Source organism: Pipra filicauda, unplaced genomic scaffold (genome assembly GCF_003945595.2).
Source record: "Pipra filicauda isolate LSUMZ 115617 unplaced genomic scaffold, ASM394559v2 scaffold63_size3267554_pilon, whole genome shotgun sequence".
Classification (NCBI taxonomy): domain Eukaryota; kingdom Metazoa; phylum Chordata; class Aves; order Passeriformes; family Pipridae; genus Pipra; species Pipra filicauda.
The window spans coordinates 1,383,413-1,408,061 of NW_024104798.1; the positions used below are offsets into that span (position 1 = coordinate 1,383,413).

At 46.4% G+C, this 24,649-nt stretch overlaps 1 protein-coding gene across 1 annotated transcript in view; it reads left to right on the forward strand.

The window, feature by feature from the left end:
* Positions 1 to 24,124, forward strand: part of FRMD4B (FERM domain containing 4B) — an 82,370-nt gene extending 58,246 nt beyond the window's left edge. The window contains exons 11-23 of the mRNA XM_027723028.2: positions 264 to 350; positions 10,037 to 10,113; positions 10,597 to 10,735; positions 11,224 to 11,365; positions 11,491 to 11,624; positions 11,713 to 11,832; positions 13,090 to 13,318; positions 16,497 to 16,553; positions 18,012 to 18,159; positions 18,606 to 18,731; positions 19,408 to 20,213; positions 20,774 to 20,906; positions 22,521 to 24,124. Coding sequence (XP_027578829.1) covers positions 264 to 350; positions 10,037 to 10,113; positions 10,597 to 10,735; positions 11,224 to 11,365; positions 11,491 to 11,624; positions 11,713 to 11,832; positions 13,090 to 13,318; positions 16,497 to 16,553; positions 18,012 to 18,159; positions 18,606 to 18,731; positions 19,408 to 20,213; positions 20,774 to 20,906; positions 22,521 to 22,641 — 2,319 coding nt within the window. The 3' untranslated portion in view covers positions 22,642 to 24,124. The remainder of the gene's footprint in view (positions 1 to 263; positions 351 to 10,036; positions 10,114 to 10,596; positions 10,736 to 11,223; positions 11,366 to 11,490; positions 11,625 to 11,712; positions 11,833 to 13,089; positions 13,319 to 16,496; positions 16,554 to 18,011; positions 18,160 to 18,605; positions 18,732 to 19,407; positions 20,214 to 20,773; positions 20,907 to 22,520) is intronic.
* Positions 24,125 to 24,649: the final 525 nt, after the last annotated feature.

Here is a 24,649-nt window from a genome sequence, read left to right on the forward strand (position 1 = left end):
ATGGTGACACCCTGTTGTTTCAGCAGCACTGTTTCTTTTGTGGCCACTTTGCACAGCCACCACCTGGTTTTGTGCCTCTGCCTGGGAAGGCCAGGGTAGAAAATTTCCGCATTCACCCCAGCAATGCACTTCACATCAATTTGTTTGCCAGAAAATCTTTGTTCCGTACCTACTCGTACTTGTCACGGAGTAAAAAGGGCTGTAATCTTGGAATTGCCTAATTCTTAAGTGGCTCTTGGTTTACAAGGACATCCATTTTTTAGGATAAACAAGGAATCCCATGGTGGCTTGGAATAAGTTACAAGGGAATCGGCCAGTACGACTTGCAAGACAAAGTTAAGCCCAGAAAAGTAAGTTTCTTTTGCATCTGATATTTTTTTTTGGGTGGGGGGGGGAACACAGGATGGTGTTACATGTCAGAATATACTTCTTTAAGCCGTTGCTTAGTACACTGATGGGCAGAAGACCAAGGGTTGGAGGCAGAAGGAAAATTCTGCTGGCACTGAGGCAGTAAATGTCTCCCTCTCACACAGATAGTGGAAACTCCCTTTGGGAACTTTGGCTTGCGTGTCTGGAGTTTCGTGGTCTCAGGACGGGAATTTTGGCAGCCTCCAGGGATAACTACAGAAATACGAAGCATTTGGGTTTCTGCAAGGCCTTTTACTCGAGCAGTGTTTTCACTTGACTTCTGTGCTTGTTTTGTGTGTGAGGTGTGACAGGCTCCACTGATACCAGTGGAATACGAGGGGAGCTGTGTGAAATTGCAGGCTTGTTGAGGCGACCGTGTGTTCCCGTGAATTTAAAGGGGGGACTGAGAGTAAAAGCCAAGTACTGGAGGTCATACTTCTCCTTTTTCACCCCGCTGCTCCCCAGTATGTCTCCTGCAGAGTAGCTCTGCCAACAACATCCCTTGTTGTTTGAACAGGGCAGAGGGTCCTGCATTGCTCTGCTGGCTCCCTCAGAGCCCCCGGCAGCGAGCCCAGGCAGGCTCTTCTGCCAGCAGCTTTGGAAACCCATCACACATCCAGTACACAGGATATTGGGATCTTGCCCCATCCTGTAGCTGCCGTGTGTCTCCTTGTGACAGGACAGAGCCCTGAAAATCTTTGAAGGGTGATTTAACTCCCTGGGTTGGGGGCAAGCCAGGGCTGCACATGCCATGCTGCTGGACTGGGGGGTGGGGGGTGTTTCTGGTCATGTCTTTGTTGAAACATCCAAGTCTGGGGTTTTGCTGTTCTCCTTCCTCAGGAATGGTCTGGGCAGGAGTTCACATGAAGTTGTGCTCCCTGCCAGGGAATTTTACGTTTGCAAAATGATATTGTTTAGTGTATTTGTGCCAAGAAACGGAGCTTAACAAAACTTCGTTGTTAAGAGTAATTCCCCTTTGAGCTTCCAATTTGATCTTCTTTTTATTCCAGAGAAGGCTGTGACTTGGTTTCTCTCGGTATATTTATATACCTGTGTGTCCAAGGTGATGTCTCATGTCTTTTCTGTGCTTTCTGTAGTAAAGCAGAGTTTCTTCCCAGGTTTCTCTTTGCCTGCCTGCACTAAATGACAGCGACACAGGAGGAACCCCAGGAAATCAAGTTATGTTAATGCAACCATTGATGGTCAAAGGAGAACATCAAGGAGCTCCTCTTGCCCCTGAGTACTTCCCCATTTTTAGGCAGCATCTATAAGGTTTTCCGGTCAGGAAAGGATCATTCTCCAGCCAAGATGTCCAGCTGTGACCAGGAACACTCTCCAAGAAAATGGAGCCAGCCTGGCTGGAAGCATTGCTTTGCCAAGCAGTTTTTATGCTTGTGGGATTTCAAGTTTACAACATCAACCAGGCAGATTAAGAAAATTTTTTAAGGTCAGCAGGGCCCAGATACCAAGTCACACCCTGCTACAGTTAGTTATAAGGCGTTGTCTTTGAATGCAGCAGGAGCTGTGTTTAAAAAAAATAAATGAAAACCAGAGGTCACCTCTGTAGTGGAAGTGTTACAATGGAAATTACAATGGTTGTTGGCTTTACTGAAATTATAATTATACAGCAGAAGATAGAGATTAAAAGGGAAGGTGAGAGAGGAGCCTAAATGCAGATGGAAGGTTTAATGCCAGTAAGCTCATTTGAAAGTGTGGTGATGGATATGGCTGTAGTATCTTTAAGGATTTGTGTCTGGTGTCAGTGTGAGGGGACAAAAATGATTTAAGCCACAGCTTGTCCTGAGCCACGGCTGCTTTTAACATGTGTCTAAGTATGCAAACAGGTTCTTTATAGCAAGCGTGTTTCAGGGCTTGAAATAAAAATGCACTTCTGATATGATCCATGGAAGTGATTGGAATCAGATCATTTTTGGTAGGAAAACCAAAGGGCTAGAGGGGCACCCATGTCCAGATTTGGGTTTGGAATTAAAATGCCGAGATACTGCTGTTTGTTTCGGTGTAACTGTAGCCTTGCTGCCTGTGATGTGGCAGGCAGAAGTTTCCTTTTCATCAGTATTATTGTTTGCTCATATTTATGAATGTATCAGAATTTATTTCACAGAGAGAAGAGTATGTACAGCTTACCTAAATCTCCTAGGAGTCAGCAAGCACAGTCCTCTCTGTAGCAGTAGGCATGTAAACTATCCATGTCTTGTGGAGCAGAGGTGCTATCCTTGCTGGATTTAGCAGAATTTTCTTGCCTTGCTTTTTGGGATGGAGCCAAACTCACAACTGCCATGTGCTGGTGTTATCCTGCTGTTTATACTGTGGATCAAAAGTTCTGTTGTGTTTATCCTTAGCCATCTGGGAAAGAGCATCCTCAATGTGCTCCACTTCTCCAGTTGGTGATGTTTGAATATACGTGCAGCTGATTAATTCAGTAAAAGGGAAAGGCTGAGTTCAAATCTAATGAAGACCATGCTGGCCTTTCCGAATTTTAAAGATGTAAGTGGTCTCAGAGTCTGCAAACCTCTCTGATACTGGTTGTGGTGGGAAAGCTGTTGTGCTTCAGACGGGAGGCTTTGAACAGGAATTGGTGTCTGTGCCTCAACTGAATTCACACCAGGGGGATTTATTCTGCTCCTCATGTCTTTTCTGCAGTGCTGATGGCTGCTGTCAGATGTAGCTCTGTTTGCTTAATCATAGAATCATAGGCACTTGGCAAGAGCCAAGTCCATACTTAGAATATAATTTAAATAATAATAATATATATGTATTTTAGCTGCACCCATTAATGCAGTGGCAGTTAAATCCAAGCAAATATAACCATCCTCCTCAAAAATAGAAATCTTTTGACTTTATCCAAGTAGGTCTTTAGGCAAAGAGACCTAAATACGAGCCTTGGAGCGCAGCGGTTATCCCAAGATTTTGTTATTGGATCAACACTGTTGCATGAAGTCCAAGGCTGAGAACTCTTTACAGGAGGCAACTTGCATGACAGCCCTGGATGAAGCAATCTCCAGATCCAGCAATCCACCCAGCCCTGCCAACACTTGTGCATCTGCCATCACTCATCCGAGCGGGAAGCGTGTGGTGTTGGAGAGGACGGTGTGTAACTCGGGGCTGGACCAGGAGAACCTGCCGTGTCTGTCTGTCTGTCTGTGTAAAGCTGGCTGGGGAGGTTTGACTCCGGCTATTAATATTTTGCTGGTTGACCTGAGATAGTTTGGACAAGGGAGTTTTGTTGCTCTAAGTCACTCCTGGAAGCTTGTGTTGCTTCGGAAGTGGTTTCTAGCGAAGCAAGTCCCTCTCGCCCAGGACTGCCAGCTGATGGGCACTGAGGGAAGCACTGTGCTCCAGCTCCATAATACACTGAAAATGGAGAGGTATTTTGGGGATCATTTTTGGAAACTGTCTTTCTAGATAAAAGCAGTGGCTCCACACTGGCTAGAGATTACACTGAGCTCACTTGATTATCATCCTGAAGTCTCACAGGGCATTAAAAAAGACTGAGTTTGGCAACCCTTGCTCAGATTTGAACTCAGACCTGGGATTATCTCTGCAGTCCTGCTGCTTTGCAAACATATTCTCCTTTCAGCTGCACTTAATACCAAGAGACACCTCCTGCTTGGAGAAGTGCCTCCTGCTCGCAATGGGATGGCATGCCAAGATCCTGTCCCCAGTCTCCTCTGAATCAATTAGGAAAAGCATAAAATAGGTCCCAGGACTTTGTCGTTCCAAAACAGAATAGATCTCCCTTTATCTCTAGCCTATTCTTCTCACTGGTGAGATAAACAATGCGTGTCTTGTTAATGGAGGGTGTAATTAGGGCAAGAGTTGAGTTGATTCTGCGTTCAGCCAGTATGTGGGGATCCTCTGAGGGTTGGAGAAGGCAGCTTACTGGCTTTTTGACTTGTTCTCCCACTTCATTGTGTTTCTGTGGGCGACTCCCTGGTGATAAATGAACTGCACTATCTGAAGAGAAGAACTAATCTTGCTACGTGATTGTTTCAAATGTACAAGAAATTGGTTCTGCTGCTCGATGCCTTGAATACATTGTGTTCTCAGAAGTGTTTTTGTTAGTGTATACTACGTCTGAAGTGGGAAACGTTTGTCACAGGATGGTGTGGGCTGGAATGAACCTTTAAAGTAATCTAATTCCAATACCCCTGCCATGGACAGGGACACCTTTCACTAGACCAGGTTGCTCAGAGCCCCATCCAACCTGGCTTTGAACACTTCCAGGGACAGACCATCCGCAGCTTCTCTGGGCAACCTGTGCCAGGGCCTCACCTCCCTCACAAAAAAAAAAACTTTTCCCTGACTGGATTTAATCCTATCAGGGCTTTAGGTTTCCTAATGAGATTCCTGGCTGTTCAGACAATTTCTGTGTATTCCTCCCGCCCTCTGTAGGGTTCCTTTTTGTGTCTGAGTTCGTTCAGGAGCTCCTTGCTCATCCACACAAGCCTCTTGACGTTTTTGCCTGACTTTCTCTTTATTGGGTTGCATTGCTCCTGAGCTGTGAGGAGTTATTATGATATATCTCTCTTAATTCAACATATGCTAAGAGCTGATGCTGAAAGTTTTCCCTTGCAGAACATTTACTTCATGTAAATTTGCTGTCCTGCTTTGTTGAATGGTTCAGAACACAGCAGCACTGGCTTCTCAGACAGTTCTAATTAGGCAGAAATTTCTTTTATGGTGTTTATTTCTCACCAAGCCTTTGGTTTAGACAGAAGATACTAAGCTCACATAATTAGTTAAAATAAACACAGAGCTGTTATGAGACTGCTCTGAAATTCAGTTCTTTCTAGATGTGCAGAAAGTTGCTTGAAGCTCACCTGCCCCAAAACACACATGTTTGGGGACAGTTTGGTGCTGAGACATATCTCATTAATGCCAGTGCTAGTGAGGACCAGGCAGGGACTGATCATAATGTATTAGGAAAAAAAATTGTGATTGAAGAGGTTTTTAGAGGACTGGCTTAATATTTAAGAGATGAAGGATGCCTGCAGGTGAGCTCTGCCAGATTATGCTGGCACAGGTGGGAGCTGTCTGCCTCCTTCCTTCAGAAGTTGCTGCAGGTGGGGCATTTTGGCTGTCTTGCCATCTCCTCCGGTGCCTCCCTCCACAGCCAGGCATAGCAGTGTAAAGCAGAAAGATCCCAGTTGAAGGCAGGATGCCAGACAGCAAAGTGCAGCAGAGGGGCTGAAACACAGCCCTCCTTCCAGCGCTGCGGGCAGGGTGGTAATTTCCTTCGTCGGGTGGGGTGCATTCCTGTGGGCAGAATTCTTTTATGTTTCCTTGCTCTGAATTGCCAGATTTGTCTGCAGATTGCTGTTCCCAGCCAGTTCCTGAGGTGCTGGTTGCAGAACCTCCTTACGAGCACTGCACGTACCATGAGGTGCTTTGGAAGTGCTTCTCGAGGGAAAGGCTGCTGCAAACACTGCAGTGTGGCTTGCACTTCCATGCTGACCTTACCCAGTGATCCCTTGGGTGGAAATTCGGAGATCTGGGTAATTTAGCTATTTGCCATCAGCCTTGGAAAGATCCCAGGTGCAACCTTGGCATGTGCTGTGCCTGGCACAGCAGTGTGTGGCCGCACAGCTCCTTGCTCAGCTGCTCTTCAGATTTTCACCTCCTTGCAAAAAAAAAAAAAAAAATCAGAAAAAAGACCCTAGAATATTTTTTTTTAAGCAAAATCCAGCAGGCTCATAGGAATATTGAGCCAAGGCCCTGGAGCAGCTCTCCTGAACACCTCTCAAGGAGGGGGGCTCTGCCAGCTCCTGCCTGCAATCCTGATGGAGCCGTTTTTCCAAGCCAGTTTGCTCCTGCTGTCAGGCCCAGACAAACTTGCATTTTATTCAAAACTGGATGCAAGATTAGCCAGGTAAAAAGCCAGCTGCTTCTTTTATCAATGTGCCTCACCATTTAGGCAGTCTGTGTCTGCTTGGTCACCTTGGACCACAGTTACAGCTCTTTTTATACGGGAAAGAGGGTGATCTCTTTTTTTCTTTCAGTGTTCCCTAGTATCTGGAAGAGGATCACAGTAGAAATGCAGGAAGCCTAAACTCGTGGGCTGGGAAAGCAGCAGCTGGGTGGTAGGAGTCTGGCTGGTACACAGAGGTGCCTGAGTAATGAGGTGTGATCAGAGCTGCACCTCCTCTTTTTCCAAGAAGACCCAGAAAACCAACCATGGCCAAAAAACCAACCATTCTTCCGAAAGAGTCAGACTGTGATGCTCAGTGGGAATTTTTGGGAGCTTTTAAGAATCTGACAACCTACATGGATGGGAAGGCTATTAAGAAAACATTAATTAGCTCAGGTGGACTTAATCACCTGGTTAAAGGGAACATACATTGCAAAACTTCCACAAAAACATTTTAATTATTCCTAATTGTTCTTCCAGCCCTCAAAAACCAGTTCCAGATTTTATTTTTTTTTTTTTACAACTCTTTTGTCTTTAAATATGCATGCAGTTTAGGTAAGATTGAAATTAGGAATTATTTAGGAACATGTCTGTACAGGGTTAGGGAGTATTTGAAGGGAGCAGGATATCTCTAGTGCAGTGACAGTTTCCCAAGTGTTGCCTTTTGACCACAAATTAGAAAAATTTGGGGGAAGAAGTTTATTACTTTTTTTTTCCCCTTTGTATTGAGGCCATTTTTTTTTCTTGTCTTCATGAATCCAGGCATGTTAGGCAGAAACTTGTAACACTTTAATTCAAGATTATTTTTAAGTGCATCTGTATAAATATTATTAGCTTACAGCTTGTTCTGGAGCTGCTCATTTAGTCATCAGCCTTTTTTTTGAAGGACCTGACTTAGGAAGGTTTGTCAGAGGAGCTGATTGCTAAGGAGCTTATATTGTTCTTAAGTGGGATAGTTTAAGGACAGGGCACTTTTCAGTCCATAAAAGCAAAAATGCGTCCTGGGTGCAGAATTACAAATACTGCTCCCCCATCTCTCCTGCTGAGGAGCAGCAGAGGGGGGAGCTGGAGTTATCCCAGCCTTTGGGCAGGAAGGCAGATGTCTTTGTGCTGAATGTACCCAGCTGCAAATGCTTGGGGCGCCTGTCAGCTCCTTTTGGACTGGGATGGATCTCACAGGGTGGGGAGGAAGTGGGGCAAAGCTCTACCCGCATCCTGAGGCAATTCCATGCAGGTTTTCTTAAAAATGCAAAGGATTGGGTTTTTTTTCCTTCTCATCACCGCAGATGATGGTGATGTTGGATTTGCACAGGCTCATGGAAGGGTCCCCCCGGACCCTTGGAGTGCTGGCATGTCTCTCTGTCTGGGCAGGAGGCTGCTCCAGGTGGTGGGGCTGCTCCATTTTGCCCTGCAAAACTCGACCCTCATCGCGCCCTGCTGCCCTTTGGACAGGTGGCCCCTTTTACCGCAGCCCTCGGGAATGCCGAGCGCATCCGGAGGGGAAAAACCCAAAGGAAGTGATAAAGGGGACGAGGAGTCATCACCCGCGACGATAAGAGGCGGTTTTTTTCCAGAGGTCATGTTTGAAGCACGCCCATCGCTTTTACGAGCGTGGGAGCGGGCGCCGGGATCGGCCGGGAACGCCGCGATGATGCTTCTGGTCGAACCTGTTGCCTCTGGGGTGTGAGTCAAGGGCAGCGGGGCTGGGACACGCACCGTGCGGACCCCATGGCAGCCCCCCGCACTGCTCTGCTCCCACCTCGGCCCCCACAAGGGCTCAGGGTGCTCGGAGGGGTGCAGCCCCTTGGTAGAAGCCGCCTCTGTTCCCTCCTCTGTTGCGTTTTCCCTTTATCGGGGAAAAGGGGGTGTGGGAGGCGTTGCAGCGGAGCTGGTGATGTCAGGAGTGTGTCAGCAGTGGGAGGCGAAGCCGCCAAAGCGGAGCAGCACGAGAGGGACACAGAGACTGCACGGGCACCTCCGCTCTGCTCTGCTCATGTTGCCCCTGATACTACCCGGGGGGGCCGGGAATCCAGGATCAGTCCTGCAGGGAGGTGAGTGCGGGATGGGGGGAGCAGCCGGGGCCGTGCTGGGATCCCTCCCTGCTGGAGCACCCACGGGCACTGTTGCTCAATGTCCTGACATAATGCTTGGGCTGTTTCCTTTTGTATCTTTTAAAATGTATTTGTTTAAAAGTCTGGTGCCAAATTGTAAAGAGGCACTTCCGAGAGCAGCGTGATTGGGCAGAGGGGCTGTAAGATGAACTTACTGAAGCAGCAGAGTAAAACTTCCACGATCTTCTGGAACCTGATTTATTAATTTAAGTAAATTGCATTTCCACTTGCTTCGCTTTTTCTATAGCATATTTCAGTACTCAGTTGTAGTCCTAGAAAGGAAACCTTCCATTGAACAGAGGGAAAGGCTGCTGAAAGAGCCACTTTTCCCCCCAAGCACATGCACTGGGCTATGCTTCATTGTGTTAAGAATGTTTCAGATGCAGCACAGTGGAACATACTTTTTACAAAACTTGAAGTGCTTCTGTAGTGGGAGGGAGCATAGCAAGTCAGGTTCTGGCAGAGGTCAGCGGGAATGTTGTGTGTCCTGGGGGTTTCTGGTGTGGTGGCTGCATCCTTGGAGGCTTTGGAAAAACTCCAGTGAGGAAGGGGGGAGTCACTGTGAGGGTCTGGGTGCCTCGTCTGGATTGCTGGTGTTGGAGGCTGATTTGTAACTGGATGCTGTCCCTGCCTGCCCAGTCTGGATGGAAGTACCTCCAGTACCTCTGTGTGGGCTGTAGCTCTGGAAAGCAGCTGGATGTAAACTATAGTGTGCTGCTGCAACTGTGCACCCCATCATCCTCAGGGGACATCCCTGGGGACACCCACACAGACCCTGTGTCTGCCCAGGCACCCTGGCACTGCTGGAGAGGGGCAGGAGGTGGTGCTGCCCAGACCTGCACTGAGGGGCCAGGGAACAGCTTGGCCAAGGCTGGGCTGAGAAGGTGCAGCCCCTGATGGATCATCCCTAGAGGGTGGCTGGTGCTGGTGCAAAGGGAGAGCAGATTCATATGAAATTCTGATCCCACGGGTGCAGCTGCCAAGCCCTGACTGCCTTTGATCTCTTCTCCCAGCTGGTACTTTGCAGGAAATATGTAATTTTCTAACAGATGTGTGTGCTGGGGGGTGGCTTCCTCCTGTGGCCGCTCTCTCTCTGTACATGGTATACCCCTGCTCCAGAATGTCACTCTGGATCTCTCACACACTGTCTTCAGAAGAGCAAGGTCTTGGTTTTCCCAAGCTGCTGCCATTCCCTTGCGATGTTCTGACTGAAGGACCATAGGTGTCTGTGCAATTACTTTGTAAAGAGATTTTCGGTTTTGATCAGAGACAAAAGGACTTGGTCTGCCCTCATAAGACTTCTGGGAACTTCTAGGAGTGAAATTAAATGTGGTATTGGTGGAAACAGGTGTTGTCACTGGCAGAATCCCCAATTTGCAATGCATTGTCTATAAGAGTGTGAAATTACTGGAGGGACATCCTTCATATTTATATTTATGTGCTTCTTTTAATGGATGTTGTTATTGCTCAGTCCATGCCATAGAGGATACACAGGAATTGTAATTTGCTGAGATTATATCACCTTGGGGAGAGAGGTCTGGTGATTTTTTATTGATGGTGTTCTGCTTCTCTCTCCCAATTCTCCTAGCTATTTCAATGGAAACAGCTGGAAAATCTCTATTTCCGTGAGAAGAAGTTTGCTGTGGAAGTACACGATCCCCGCAGGTAAGGCTGGAGGAGGCAGTTCTGCCAGCAGGATGAATCTTTACCCAGAGTGGGGATTCATCATCTGGTGTTGGTGGATGGGCTGGGAGGTGTCTCTGAGTTCAACACAGATAGGAGTTTACTTTGGGCTTTAGGACTGATCCTGATCCGGCATTTGGCAGGGGCTGGATCCGGGCTGTGGGTAAAGAGCAGTGCTGGGATGTTGCAGAGGGAAGGTCACAGTCGTAACGGGCAAGCTGGAGAGACTGTTGATGTGTTACAGCTCTGAGTGTCCTCTCAGACTGCCTGTGGTGTCCACTGGGGGAGTTTGTGGAGCACGGGGAGGACTGTTTGTCGTGGCCAAATTCACGGCAGCACTGGGTGATGGGGAGGAGGAAATCTGAGTTTTTGCATCTCCAAAGGCTGAGCCTTGCCCAGTTAAGAGAGAGGCATTTGGGACTTTAAAGACCTGTCATGAAATTGCATTTGTTTTCACCTCCTCAGAATTTCGGTGTCGAGAAGGACCTTTGGTCAGAGTGGACTGGTAGTGCAGACCTGGTATGCAAACACTTCCCTGATCAAGTCCATCTGGGTGATGGCAATCAGTCAACACCAGTTTTACTTGGACAGAAAGCAAAGCAAAGTAAGTTATAAGGCATTTTACTGAGGACATGAGTTTCAACACCTTTCCTGTATATACTTTGGTGTATGTTTTTCCACAAATGAACTACTCTCCAGAGAAAAACTACAAATTGTTTTTGTCAGCTCTTTGAGCAGTCTATTAGTGACAGTATTGCTATTCGATCCATTTTAGCCTCCTGCAATTAAGGGCTGTGGAAGTATAATTACAGAAGAGGGAATTCCCACGTCTGGGTGTTTAATCTGCTTTTTCTTTTGTCTCCTTCCTGTGTTTGTTTTGAACACGGTGCAAATAGCAAAGAGATTTTTGAGCTGGGAGATTGGTTCAGGTTTTGGGGCAGAGGAGAGAGGGATGGCAGGACTGATGCTGTTTCTTTAGCCCTTAATTTTGCGGTAGATAAGGTGTGAAACGTCATCTTGTATGATCCTATGTTCTGAAGTTAATTAGAGGTAACTCAATGAGGCTGGATTTTTTTTTTTTAACTCCTTCAGGCAAAAATTCCTTCAGCCAGAAGTTTGGATGATATCGCCATGGACCTGACAGAGATGGGAACACCAAAAGTTTCAAAGCTGGTGACACTGGAGGCCAAGAACCAGCTTATCATGGCCAGCAATGGCAGTTTGATCTCATCAGGTAATACTGTGTGCAAATGTGAGGTAGCCAAGTACAATGGGGCTTGTGCATATTAAAAGGGAGACTAGCAGATGATAAAAATGGCTTTTACCTGGAAATCCTCTTATATGGAGTGTGTTTTTTAGGCTCTCAAGATTCAGAGGTCAGTGAAGAACAAAAGAAGGAGAAAATTATGGAACTAAAGAGGAAAGAGAAACTCCTTCAGGAAAAACTGCTTCAGAAAGTTGAGGAGCTGAAGAAAATCTGCCTGCGAGAGGCGGTGAGAGAACTGCACCTTACGCTGGGGTCGGGTGGGTGGGAGCCCTTCTCTCCCACTGGACTTTACCTGGACCCTCTCTGTTCCCCAGGAGCTGACGGGCAAGATGCCCAAGGAGTATCCTCTGAGTGCTGGAGAGGAACCTCCCCAGGTCAGAAGACGTGTTGGCACAGCCTTCAAGCTGGATGACAACCTGCTCCCAAGTGAAGAGGTGAGCGTGGCACTTTGTTTTCACAGCACGGGTGGGGTGGCCAGACCAGTGGCCAAAGCCACTTGTAAATAATCCAGCTCTTCCCTGGGTGTTTAAGAGGAGGCAGCTGGGACAGTCACTTGCATAGAGAGGGAAATTTAGATGGGTACTGCCCTTCTTTTGCCTTTGAAATGACCAGGAAATTGGCTGTTTGAAAAGGCCTCAAGTTCTCCCAACCTGAACCTCTGATTTGTCCATGCTGCATGAATTTTAATGGACATTTTGCTGCTAATTAGAGGAGAGCAGGTGCATAATGCAATTTGGCAGCCCATGGCTCCGAGCTTTTCTGGAACATTGACTTGCGTTGTGTTGGGATTGTGTTTGAACCCAGAAGGTGGCAGGGGTGTGCACTGTCCCCCTTGCAAAATCATCTGTTTGTGAGCATAGTTGTGTGACAGGTGACAGGAGGAGGAGTTTTATCTCTAGCTTAATGCAGGTTCCACCTAAGTAAAACCTCTGTGTGTTGCTCAAGAAGCTAAAATGAACTTTGCTGGCAGAGACTGACTCGGGCGATATGGTAATTCAGATATTTACAGTTTCTGGATGCATATCATTCCCCCTCATCCCTTGTGAGATTTGTTAACAAGCTGTATCATCCAAGCAGTAAGTAGGTGTGGGGCACTTGGCATCTGTCTTTCACCAGAAACTTGCTACCCTGGCTGGCAGGGCTGGTGTGTTCCATGTCTGCAGCAAAGTGATTTTATGTGACTGCTTAAATGCTATTAAACCAAAATCCTGCTGACCAGATTTAATAACGTGTTGCTTAGCGCTTCTGCAGTGCCTTTCATCTGAGCTTCTCAAGCAGTTTACAAACAATTAATTAAAGCCTCCAACTCCCTGTTACGTAGGTATGGTGATACAAATTTCCATTTTTATTTTCTCCAAAGTGGAGAGAGATTTTGAACAGATGTTTTCAGGGTTGGTCTCGTAGCAGGAGGTTTAGCAGCCTAAACTTGAATTTAAGTGTCCGTGTTATGTCACCCAGGCTTGAGAACTTTGGATCTTGCCCAAGAGATCTCATAATCTTACACTAGTCATAGAAATAAGATCTAAGAGTTTCATATGCTGAGATTTTTCTTGTGTATAAACTTTGGTGTTTCTGTATTTTGTGCTCAAGATTTCACTTTATTACCACAAAAATAGATGTTCTGTTTAATAACCTTCATTGATAATTTCTACCTGGAGTATGAGGAAGTAACTCATGTCACAAATTTGCAGGATCCTACTTTGCAGGACTTGGAGAGCAATTTTATCATACACCAGAAGCTGGTGGAAGCTGCAAAGAAACTTGCCAGTGAGCCAGACCTCTGCAAAAATGTGAAGAAGAAAAGAAAGCAAGAGTATGCTGATGCTGTAAAAAAGCTGCAAGAGATAGAAAATTCCATAAATGAATATAGAATCAAGTGTGGCAAAAAACCAACCCAGAAATCAACTCTTGCTCTACCAGGTAAGCAGGAGAATTCCCTGTGTTCTGATGAAAACAGGAGGGGGGGGGAAATAATTTGGCTTACTTAGAAGCTTTGTTTACATCTTCTCTATATGGTTTTTATCTTCTCCAAGGCAGTTAGATAAGAAAATAAAAGATGCAATTGCTGCATCTGATACGCTCAGTGCACTGCTGTAGGCTGGGGGCAGAGCAAGCCACAGTTTTAGGAACAAGTGCAGACAAGTTCAAGCACCAGGTATGGACTGAAGGTGCTGTACACAAAAAGGCTGGCAGGAACAGCTTGGATGAAGCTTTTCTGGTGCCTGAATTCCTGGTGTATTGAGTGCAGCTGCTCGTCTGAGCTGCCACGTGCAAAATCTCTCCCCCTTCCCTCCCACAACACTCCAGTTTGAGCAAAAATAGAGCGGGCAAATTTTTCTGCAGGATCCAGGAAATAAGGATCAAAGACATTGTTTCTTGATTCGAGATTCCTGATTTCCTGGAAGACATAAGTGAAGTTCAGGAGTTGATGAATGTAAATAGTAGCAAACAGATTTTTTGCTAAATCTGTTTACCAGTGATGAGCATGGTGAAAGCAGATACCCTTGGCTCCTCCATTCTGAAAATGTGATTTTCCTAAGGGAGGTAAGGTTCTTTCTGCTTCATAGGATAATGTGTGGAAACCTGCTAGTATCCAAGCCAATTGAAGGATTTTGGGAGTAGTAGAAACTCAGGGATATTGTGACTCTTCTAGTCTATATAGTTATTAACAATTTTAGGTCATGTATTACTTCTCCCAGTCATGGAAAATATATAGGGATAATTGCTAATGTTTAATTGATTTATTTCATCCCCCCTTGTGTGAGAGGAAATGCTGTTTTGTGAGGTCAGTGAGATTTTTCCTGGGAACTACAGGGTGGGAAAGAAAATGCAAGGTTTTTCTGCTGTTTATGTTGGTACCCTCTTACTGGCCCTTGAGACATGACCTGTTCCCAGTGTGTGTTCTCCCTGGAAGAGACCCTTCTCCTGTGCCAGATGTCTGTTGGGGAACCCTTTGCCATGTCCCATTCTTGTTGAGGGCTTAGTTTGGATCCTTACCCATCACACACCGTGGCAGCACTGGGCTGTCCATCATCACAAGGTGCTTACTCTGAAAGGCTGATGATCTCTGTTTAATGTGGCCCAGCTAGTTCCTGATTGACAGAGAGGAAGGAAACATCTGTTTTTCCAGTCTCTTGCTCACCAGTGTGGATGCTGATTGTGAAAGGTCCTGTATTACCTGCGACATGTGGTGTGTGGTAACGAGCAGGAAGGGCAGTGAGCAGCTAGAGCCCAGTGAGGCAGCATCCATCCAGGTTGCTGCTGTTTTTGCTGGCAGCTTTCTGTCCTGTTGTGCAAACAAGCAACTTGGGAGTTGGTCCTTATGCATTTATGCCATCATTTAGTACACGACATCCTTGTTTGCTCCCTGAGAAGGTGGGTACAGCCAGAAGGGACCAGATTCTGTGTCTCAGAGGGTCTCCCAGGAGTTAGGGACTGCAAGACAGTGAATACTTAGCCAGCAATAAGCAGCTGCATCCCTTCCAGTTCCAGGCTTTTGCACTGTGTATTTGTTTACCTGAAGCAGAGCTGTTGTCTGCTTCAATAATTGATTTTATGTGTGAACTTGTCACCATCACCAGCGGTACTCTCAGGCTCAAGGTACAGCTTTCAGAAGGCTGAGCAGTGATGAGTCACTTGTGTCTGTGAGTTTGGGGGATGACTCGTTGGAAATAATGTGTTACATAGTACCATTGATTTATTGAATCAAACAATAGCTCTTTTCCTCCCAGCCCCAAGGGATAGGAGGTGAAGAAAATACTGGACTGCTCCCCATGTTCCACTTTCTCTTTCCTTTGCTTCCTCTGTAGCCCAGAGTTTCTTCCCCTTTTGCAGGGAATTGCATGGATTTGGGACTTAAACTCAGATATGTCAGCATATCTGAATATGTCAGCACTGCAGACCCCACCTGAAACCAGCAGTGTAGCTTTAGGCTTTAGCTTTTTTCTTTTCCTGGGCAGGTTTTCTTCCCTCCCAGCACTGGGCCGAGTTCCATCTTTACCACCCCATGGTCAAATCCACATGAATCAGCTCCCCTGCAGCTTTTTCCCGGTGTCAGGTTGCAGAGAGAGCTGCAGCCCATCCTCGGTGGTCTGACAAGTCCCTCCAGGGCAGGGGCCAGCCCTGATTTTTGCTGTTCTTGAACAGCTGCTCTCTTTACCAAATTCTTGTAACCAGACCTTTCCTCACAGCAAATTGTGACAGCAGGGAAGCAGCTTACATTGCCTGGGCTCCTGATGGCTGTTGGGAGAGCCAGGTGTCATAGACTGCATGCCACTGCCATCTTTTGTTGCTTCCTTTCTCTCTTGCATGGAAGTTCATCCCACCAGTGCTGAATCTTGCCAGAAACAGCCTAGCAACAGATTCTTCTGTGGGTTAATTATCTCTAGTGCAGCCTAATTTCTCTGCTGCTGCTGGTCTGCTCCAAACCTTAGCAAGGACAGGCTGTTTCTCAGTGAGGTGCAGTGTGTAGTATCAAGGTGAGAGGACAGGCAGGTGCCTTGTAAAGTGCTTTGAATAAATAATAAAATGTAAAAGAAAGGAAAAATTTGTATGTCCATGCAACAGTTCCTGCTTTCTGTGTTGCTGGAATTTGCAATAACTTGATGGAAATCAGTGGAATTATTCTGGATTGATATTAATTTAATTGAAACAGAATCTGCTGATGGAACATTCAAAAACAAATGCCAAATTTCAAAAGGCTTTTTGTACCTACCTGGTGGGGTTTCAGGTGTACCTGGAGGAGATTAGATGCTAACAGCCAAGATCTACATGTCTGTGTAGGTTCCTGATCTCCAAAACACCCTGTGAGATCTGTTGGAAGTTGGGTGGAAAACACCCTTGTAAATCTTGGCCTGATTCCTGCTGCAGATGAAAAAAAATCTCCTTTGATAGTTGCCTGGGTCGCTTGCTGAGCTGCAGCAAAGACACGAGGGGATGACACGAAGCAGGACTGTCTTCAGGCTGTGGGGCTAAAGCATATGGATTGCAGCATTACAGATAGTAGCTGGCTCTGAAACTGTAGAAAATAAACTGTATTAGGATATTTTGAAGTTGGTGTTGGGCCTCCTATGCTTAAAGTGTTTGTTTTCATTCACAGATGATATAATTCCATCTGAGAGCAGCTCCCTGTCTGACACAACCACCTATGACGATGGTATGATATTTATCCTTTTCTTCCTATGGAGTGTGTCCACTCAGAGTCATTCCTTTGACTTAATCTTCTTTAGCATTTCCCATCCCTGGAAGTGTTCAAGGCCAGGTTAGATGGGGTTTTGAGTGAGCTGGTCTAGGTGGAAGTGTCCCTGCCTGTGTCAGGGGTTTGGAACTAGATGATCTTTAAGGTCCCTTCCAACACGAATCATTCTATGATTCTGTGATATTGGTGGCTTTCATTGATAAATTACTTTGTAGCAGAGGAATAACAGCTTATCAGGAATGTCTTTTCTCTTAATGGGTTAGTTCTTGAAAGTTTCTGCTCTGTAAGCTGATCGGAGTCATCTTTAGAGAAGGAAGTTGGTTTTAGCATGACCAACCTGCAAGCTGAGGGCACTGTGGATGTCAAATACTAGATCCCTAGGACCTGGCCAGAACTGGATAAGAGGTGAAGGACTTTAGAAGCTTGGAGGGACAGCCCTTCTGTCCTCACAGCTACTATAAAACTTACAGAAAAGTAGAATAGTCACAGATATTAACACTGTTTACATTTATCTGTTCCCTAGTGAGCTTGCATCTTGCTTGGGTTGGTGTTTGCTCAGCTTACTCATTTCACACACACACCCACAGACATATACTCACGCCCTGTTCCACCAGGTGGAAAGATCTTGGCTTGCCTCTCCCTTAAACTGGCTAATCATCATTTGGGGACAAACATTATCTAAATTATTACTCACTTTTCAGTTGGGGCCTGATTCTGATCCCACTTTGTCCCAGTTTTACACTGGTACAACCCATCTGGTGCTTTAAAATGGAGTTACACCTGATTCCTGCTTGTACAAGTAGAAGTAGAGCCAGGCTTGTGAACATGTTCTCTGTGATGCTCGACCTGCATTTATATGTATTAGTTGGAGTTTCCTGTTGGCTCTGTCAGGACCTGAGTTGTGCCTTAAGCAAAGTGAGAACAAGGATCAAACCAGCATCTTCCCAGTTGCCTTCAGCCAAATTTGTCTGTCAGTTGTCTTTGCTCATTCAGTGGCTTTTGAAGTCAGTCCCTTTTAGGTTTTATTTCAAAACTAATTCTTAAAATGTCATTTTCAAGTAAGAGTTGGAAGGTGAGGGATGGGAACTGGTCTTTGCAGAGGCTAAGCTTGCCTGCTTGGCCCTGGAAAGGATTGCTCTGCAGAGTTTTTCCAAGGAAGTTCTGTTTGTGATCTGGCACAGCCCCAAGCTGGGTGTAATCTCCGTAGCAGTCAGTGGTGCTGAGATCTGTAGGAGCCTCCACGATGTCCTGTCCATGTGCAAGAGAGCTCAGTGCAGGCAGGAGAGCCTTTCTAGACCCACAGCTTCTGCCCTTGTCTCTGGAGTGCAAAGTACTTCTCCTTAGGGGCCATGGATTTGTATACAGGGCAGAACCACCAAGGATTTTGCTAACAAAATACATCTTCCTTTCCAACAGTCAGTGAATCGCTTCCTGTGGCAGCACAGAGACCCAGCTCTGCGCAGCTTTCTCCAAGACTTCCTCCACCAAAGTCCCTCGGGGTGGAGAGAATTCATCTCAGAAAGTCATCCATAAACGAGCAGCTCTTGGAAACCAGACACTCCAGGTAGGCACATCTTGCTGCTGCAGTGCATGTGGAGAACCTGCTGGCATGAGCTCCATCCTGCCCCTGCCCAGCCCCTGCCACTGCAGAACACTCCTCCCTGGGAAGTTCAAAAGTCAAATTATAGCCATATGTAACCATTTAGCTGTGATATGCTTCATTTTCAAACTCGATTCCTTTGCTTCTCTGTTGCCTGCTCTGTCCCTTCTCCTTCATGCTTCTGCCCTTTGGCAGCAGCTTTTCCTTTCAGCCATCCCGTGAGGACCAAGAAGGGGTTGAATTTTTTCTTCCTTTTTAACAACTTTGTTCTTTACACAGGGAAGCACATCCAGTTATGCCCTTCCCTGTTTGCTCTGCCTTTCGTTTTTTTTTATCTCCGAGATTTTGGAGCTCATACTCAGCATGGTACAACTTGTGTTTAACCTAAACGGGGTTGTCTCCTGTTACAGGGACGTGCTCTCGACCCACAGCAGCCCTTACCGGACACTGGACCGGCCGCCCCAGCCCCACGGGGGGAGGAGCATGCCCACAACCCCTGTGCTCACACGAAATGCCTACAGCAGCAGCCACTTACAGTAAGGGACCTTTGCTTTGAGTGACATGTCCGTCTTAGGCAGCAGAAAAATAAAAGTGGATGGTGTTAACAGGGTGAAGGGTCCTTTGCCATACAGCTTTCCCTGCTGTATGGGGTCAGGCTCTCAAAGTGCAAGTTAGTGCCATTACTGTGGGAAGAGAGCTGCAACGTGACCTCACAGGTGTTATTAGGCAGCTGAGAATCCACGCTGGGGAAGGAGGCATGCTGTGAATCTTCCAGTGTTATCAAGAGCCCAGAGTTGGTTTGTTTGGGGTAATGCAGCTTTGGGAGATGGAGCCACAGGAATCCCACCTCTCCATGTTCTCCTCCTATCTCGTTACTTGTGTAGGCTTTACCTGCTTAAAAACTGAGGGAGCCCTCCTGTAAATCATTACTAAATGTGTGTTTGTGACCTTCGCTGTGTGTACCCCCGTGACAGATTAACCTTGCTCACTGTGACAGATTATTATGTGAGAGATCTCCTAGTGTTGCAGCAAATAAAAAAACTCAGCCAAACTGAGCTTCTTGCGGTGCAGATATTCTGTGAGGAAAGATAAGGCTGGGTTCATACTGTGCTTGGATCGGGAGGCAGCTGACATGTCCGTGCATGCTCTCTCCAGCTCTGTGTGTATGGTTGTGTGGCTGCCTTTCGCCGACCAACATCTGTGTTGTTTCAGGCCAGATGTTTCCCCACACCACTGCCGGCAGCGCAGCGGAAGTCTGGAATCCCAAACCCACCTGCTCTCCGAGACTCCCGCTGAAAAGTCAGCCTTCACCCTCTCCAAGTCCCAGCGAAGCAGCAGCACAGAGATCCTCGACGACGGATCATCCTACACTAGCCAGTCAAGTGCAGAGTATTACTGCGTGACACCCACTCCCAATCCGTATTACACTACTCAGACACTCGACAACAGGACCAGGGGTCGAAGACGGTCAAAGAAACATAATATTTCTGCCGCAAATTCAGGGAGTATGCCAAACCTCGCCCATAAGGATGTCCGCAATGGTGTCTACCACAAAAATCAGGAGCAGCCTTCCTCTAATTACTATATTTCTGGATATTCCCCGTACACCGAGCCCGACGTTTATTACAACGGAGGGTATGTCTATGAGAGTGACACGGAGGGGCAGTACAGCGTCAATCCCTCCTACCGCTCATCGGCACACTACGGATACGACCGTTACAGGGAATTCAGGGCTTACCATGAGGATGAAGTGGACAGAGTACCACACAACCCCTACGCAACCCTACGGCTTCCCAGGAAGCAGGTTGCCAAAACGGAGCACATAACCAAAAACATTCACAAGGCCTTAGTAGCAGAGCATCTCCGTGGTTGGTACCAACGTGCCTCCAGCCAGAAGGAGCAGGGTCACAGCCTGCAGGCAGGCTTTGAGTCTGACAGAGGATCTCAGAGGAGTTTGGGCTTTGCTGGTCTGCAGACGCCGTGCTCTCCGAGCAGTCGGGTGTCATCTTTCTCTTCAGGTAATGTCTGAATTCATCTGTGCTGAGTGTTTTTGTAAGTCCCTGCTGTGCATTCAGTTCTGCCTCACTTCGCTGCCTAAATGAAGTCAGAGTTAAAGCCAGGCTAGAGCTCTGTCTTGAAAGGTGGATGAGGAACCGAGTAAGATCTTGTTCCGTTCTTCGGAAGAAAGTCTTGATTGTTGCCTTCTCCTAAGGGTAAAAACTGCCTTTTGCTCTTTGTAAGCTCAGTAATCCAGAGAGGTACAAAGAGCCAAATGTGTTTCAAAGAGCAACTAGAAGCAATATGCAAAACTTCATGCCATTTAAATGCAGTGGCTGTGATGGCTTCCAAAACACAGTCCAATGGACACCACAGAATGGGTCAGAAAGTCTTTCTAAAGAGATTCCCTGGCTTCAGGACACCATCTGTACTTTCCTCCCTGTTTTGTGTTTGCGTTGTCTGCATGAGTGTCCTGCAAAAACCCATGGAGATCACTGATGAGAATTGTCTTGTTAGTCTCAACTGATTTAGCTGGAGAAACATCTAATTTGTTGTAATTATTTTTTTGTTTAACTTACAGCATCTTCTGCGAACACTGCTGGGAACTGGAGAAACCCGGTTGCACTGGGACTTTCAGACTACGATACGTTGTCTCATTCCTCTTATGCCAGCTGTTATGGGAATGTTTATGGCAACCTTCCTTTGCAGAGCAGGTGAGTAGAGTATATCTGGGTTTTCTGCCCTTCCTCCTGCATTTCACAGGCTCTTAAAACTTCTGAGAAAATCAGCTTTATTTCAAAGAGCCAGGATGAAGAGTACTTGTAAAACTGGCGTCTTGAGAGCAGGTTTTCTCTGTGTGGAGTAGATCAGCTGTACCATCACTAACTGTACCACTGACTCTCAAGGAAGGAGGGAGCAGTCATAGTGAAGGATGAACTCATTGGTTGAACAGCCTTTTCATCTGGCTGGTGCTGGACCATCACAGATCTCACACTCCCTGGTGACTGTGATGCTCTGAGCAATGTTATGGGCAGAGCACCCACTGAGCCCAGTCCCTATCACTCCTTGTGTTGGGGGGGTCTCTCCTGCACCCCATCAGCAGTTTGGCAGCACACAGTCCTGCTGGGTTTCTGAAGCTGTAGTGCTTATGCTGATGAACTTTTGGAAAAACAAGGAGGGGAAGCAGCTCTCTGCAGCCTCACGTCTTAGTGCTTGCATTCAAAGGCAATACCACCTCTGCCAAGTGCATCTTCCTTGGCAGAGCTGGACCCAGGAGCTGGGGGAACCTGCTGCTGCTTGCAGAGCCCCCCTGCTCGTGAGGGCTTTCCCAAGGGCTGCAGGGAGCTTTCCCCATGCTCGTGAGGGCTTTCCCAAAGGCTGCTCGGGCCTTGCAGGAATTCCTGCAACTCTCTCGCTGTTTCTACTTGGCATTTTCATATTTCCCTCCCCACTGTAGTAGGCTGTCTGTTGGCAATGAGGACAGAGAGCTCCTGCCCTGGGGAGTGACTCTGCTCCCACAAATGCCATCACATTTAAATACACTTATGCAAAGTGGAGCCAGCCATAGTAAGTACCCCACCCCCACGTGTGCCTCCTGCTTTGTGGGTTGCAGTTTGTGCTGGCTGCCAGACAGACTTGTGTGAAAATACTGAATTTTTAATTTTGTTTGTTTTAAAATAAATGAAAGTGTAAGAGAATATGTAAAAGCTGCTGCTAGATCCTTTTTTTTTTTCTGAGTGAAATGCTATGGGCTGTTTTATTGCAGTGATTTAAAATATCTACAGCAACAGTGTTTAAAAATACAGTTCCTACTAATTTCTTAATTTCCTATAATTGGAGTTTGAAAATTTGGCTTATACTGGCAGCTTGATCTAAATGAAGTTTATTAGCTATTAATTTTCAGTATTCTGAACCACTTGTCTGATTGTTCATCTGTTTTATTTTCTGCTTTAATGTGATCATGGCAAACAAGCAATCAATATGTTCAATGGTCTTGACAGTGCTCAAGGCCAGGCTGGATGGAGCTTGGAACCTGCTCTAGTGGAAGGTGTCCCTGCCCAGGGCAGGGGGTTGGAACAAGATGATCTTTAAGGTCCCTTCCAACCCAAGCCACTCCGTGATTCTGTGACAGTGTTGATCAGCTGAGGTGCCTGTTGCATGCAAATTTTACTAATTACGGCACAAAAACCGGGTTGGTGTTTGGACCCAAATTACAGCGAGGTGAACTCACAATAACCAACATTGCTTTGAGCCCAAGGGAGGTGCATGAATTTGGGGGGCTGGGGAAGACCCTCAACTGATCCCTGGTGCTGTTGTCTGTCTTACAGAACGTACACGGAGCCGAGCCAGCTGGGTGCTGACGACGAGGATCGGTTGGAAGGAGACTTGCCCAGCAGTGAGCAGAGGTTGTTCTGGCACGAGGACTCCAAGCCCGGGACGCTCGTGTAGCCCACCCGCGGCCCCACATTCCTGCCCCCGCGTGCCTTGCACAAAATGCTGTGACTCCGAGGCGGATCTCGGGTGGAACTCCCAAACTGAACAAAAAGAGGAAGCAGGCTGTTTTTGCTGGGAAAGATTAAAATCAGCATTAAGAGGGACTGTAGCAAACTGACAGAAGTCTTACCGTGAGTGGCGTTTCTTTGTGAATCCGGACGGCCCACACGAGCCAGGGCAAGCCACAGTTCATCTGTGACTAGATGCAGCACTTGGTTGAAGTATTTATATTTAGCAAGCACTTTTTGGGAAGATTGAAAGATGTTGAAGGCAAACCTCAGAGGAAAAAAAAAATGTGAAAAGAAGACTGTAATGGAAAAACTGGGAATTCTAGGAGCACAATTCTGGTGTCTGAAAGAAGAAGAAGAAAATGAAAATTTATTCTGCCATGGCTTATGATGACCTGGAAGGATTTTCATAGGCTTATGAAGGATAGATACTGTGTGTGTGAGTGAGGCAAAGGGTGACTGAATCAGTATTGGAACATTAGTTGAAGGAAGGCTGGGGTTTTTTTGTTATGGAGGTTTGATTGAGTTTATCCAATTTTTGAGGTGTTGTTAAGAGTGTTTGTTAGCACCACAAGCAAGTTCTGGAAAGAAAACTTGCTGACACAATATGTCGTGTAAAACTGTAGGCGATTGTGGATTTTGGAAACAGAAGCAGTAAACTTTGAACTCTCTTTTCTATGATAAAGCATCATTAATAACGACACATTTAATGACCTTTCCATGGTACAACTGTGTGGAGAACTAGGCAAATTTTCACAGTGGCTGCATGGTGACCCCTGTTCATTGGGTGACAATTCCGTGTTACTCTGTCACAGTGGATCGAGGATCCACGGTGGGGAGCTCCAGTGATCACACAGGGAACAATTTGGTAGTAATGGCCAGTATTTGAAGGTGGATGCAAATACAAACAGCCAAGTGGGTGCCTTAAAATGAGGGGCATTAGGGTTGTACCGCCAGCCATCTGAACTGCCAGGTGCGTTGCGAAGTCACTAAGTGACAGAACAGCATTTTCACAAAACCATTTGTGTAGGGGGAAAAAAAACGTGACTGCAGTCTTGATTGAAGAGGGATAAACCTACCTCACATCATCCACCTGTAGGAACAAATTGGCATGGGTTGTCCTGCGAGATTCCCAATGACTCGTCTGCATACGGTAAAATCTCTCCCGTTTCTCAGCTGTACTGTGCTTCAGGATTCCAGAAATGGTGCTCTTTTGTTCTTTTATACAAAGGATTAGTTACTCCTTGTTCATATTGTGAATAGAAAAGTTTCTGATAAACTTTTTTGACGTTTTTTTACCAATATTCCAGAGCATGTAATATATACAGGAGGACACACTTGTTAAGCTGGTACTTAGTCGTTTGTATTATTAGAGTCGCGATTTGGAATTAAACGAACAAAAACAAAATAAAAAATAACTTATTTCCTTGGTTTTGCATATTTGTATAGCCTTCTAGAAATGCGAAAGCTCTTTTTGCTTATTCTTTTACTACTTCTGAATTTTTTAGACCTATTATTTTGTATAGGTCAATAAACTAAAAAGTGTGCTATCAAAACCATGTCAGCATTCCTCCTGTTTCTCCTTGAGTGCTTGGAAAACTGCAGTGTGCGTTAATTTCAGGACCTTAAAGTAAATCCCCATGGTGTGATTTCTTTTGGCCTGTGGTGTTAGGTTGGGTGCAGAGGGTCGGTGGCTTCATCTGAAGGAAGCTTTTCCCAGGACACTTCAGAGACTCCCAAAACACATCTGTAAGTCAGAATTTCTGCCTCTCCATCAGCTGTCCTGAGGGAAACCAAGCTGGGCTCACTCAGCATCCCCATGGGAGGGTCACAATCCCTGGGACCTGCTGCCCAGCCCCAGCCTGGCAGTGGTAAAAGAGACAGGTGGCCTCATGTTGTTGAAAATACTTCTTGCTTGTCTATCCTTGCACCTAAAAATTGCCACAGCCTTTCCC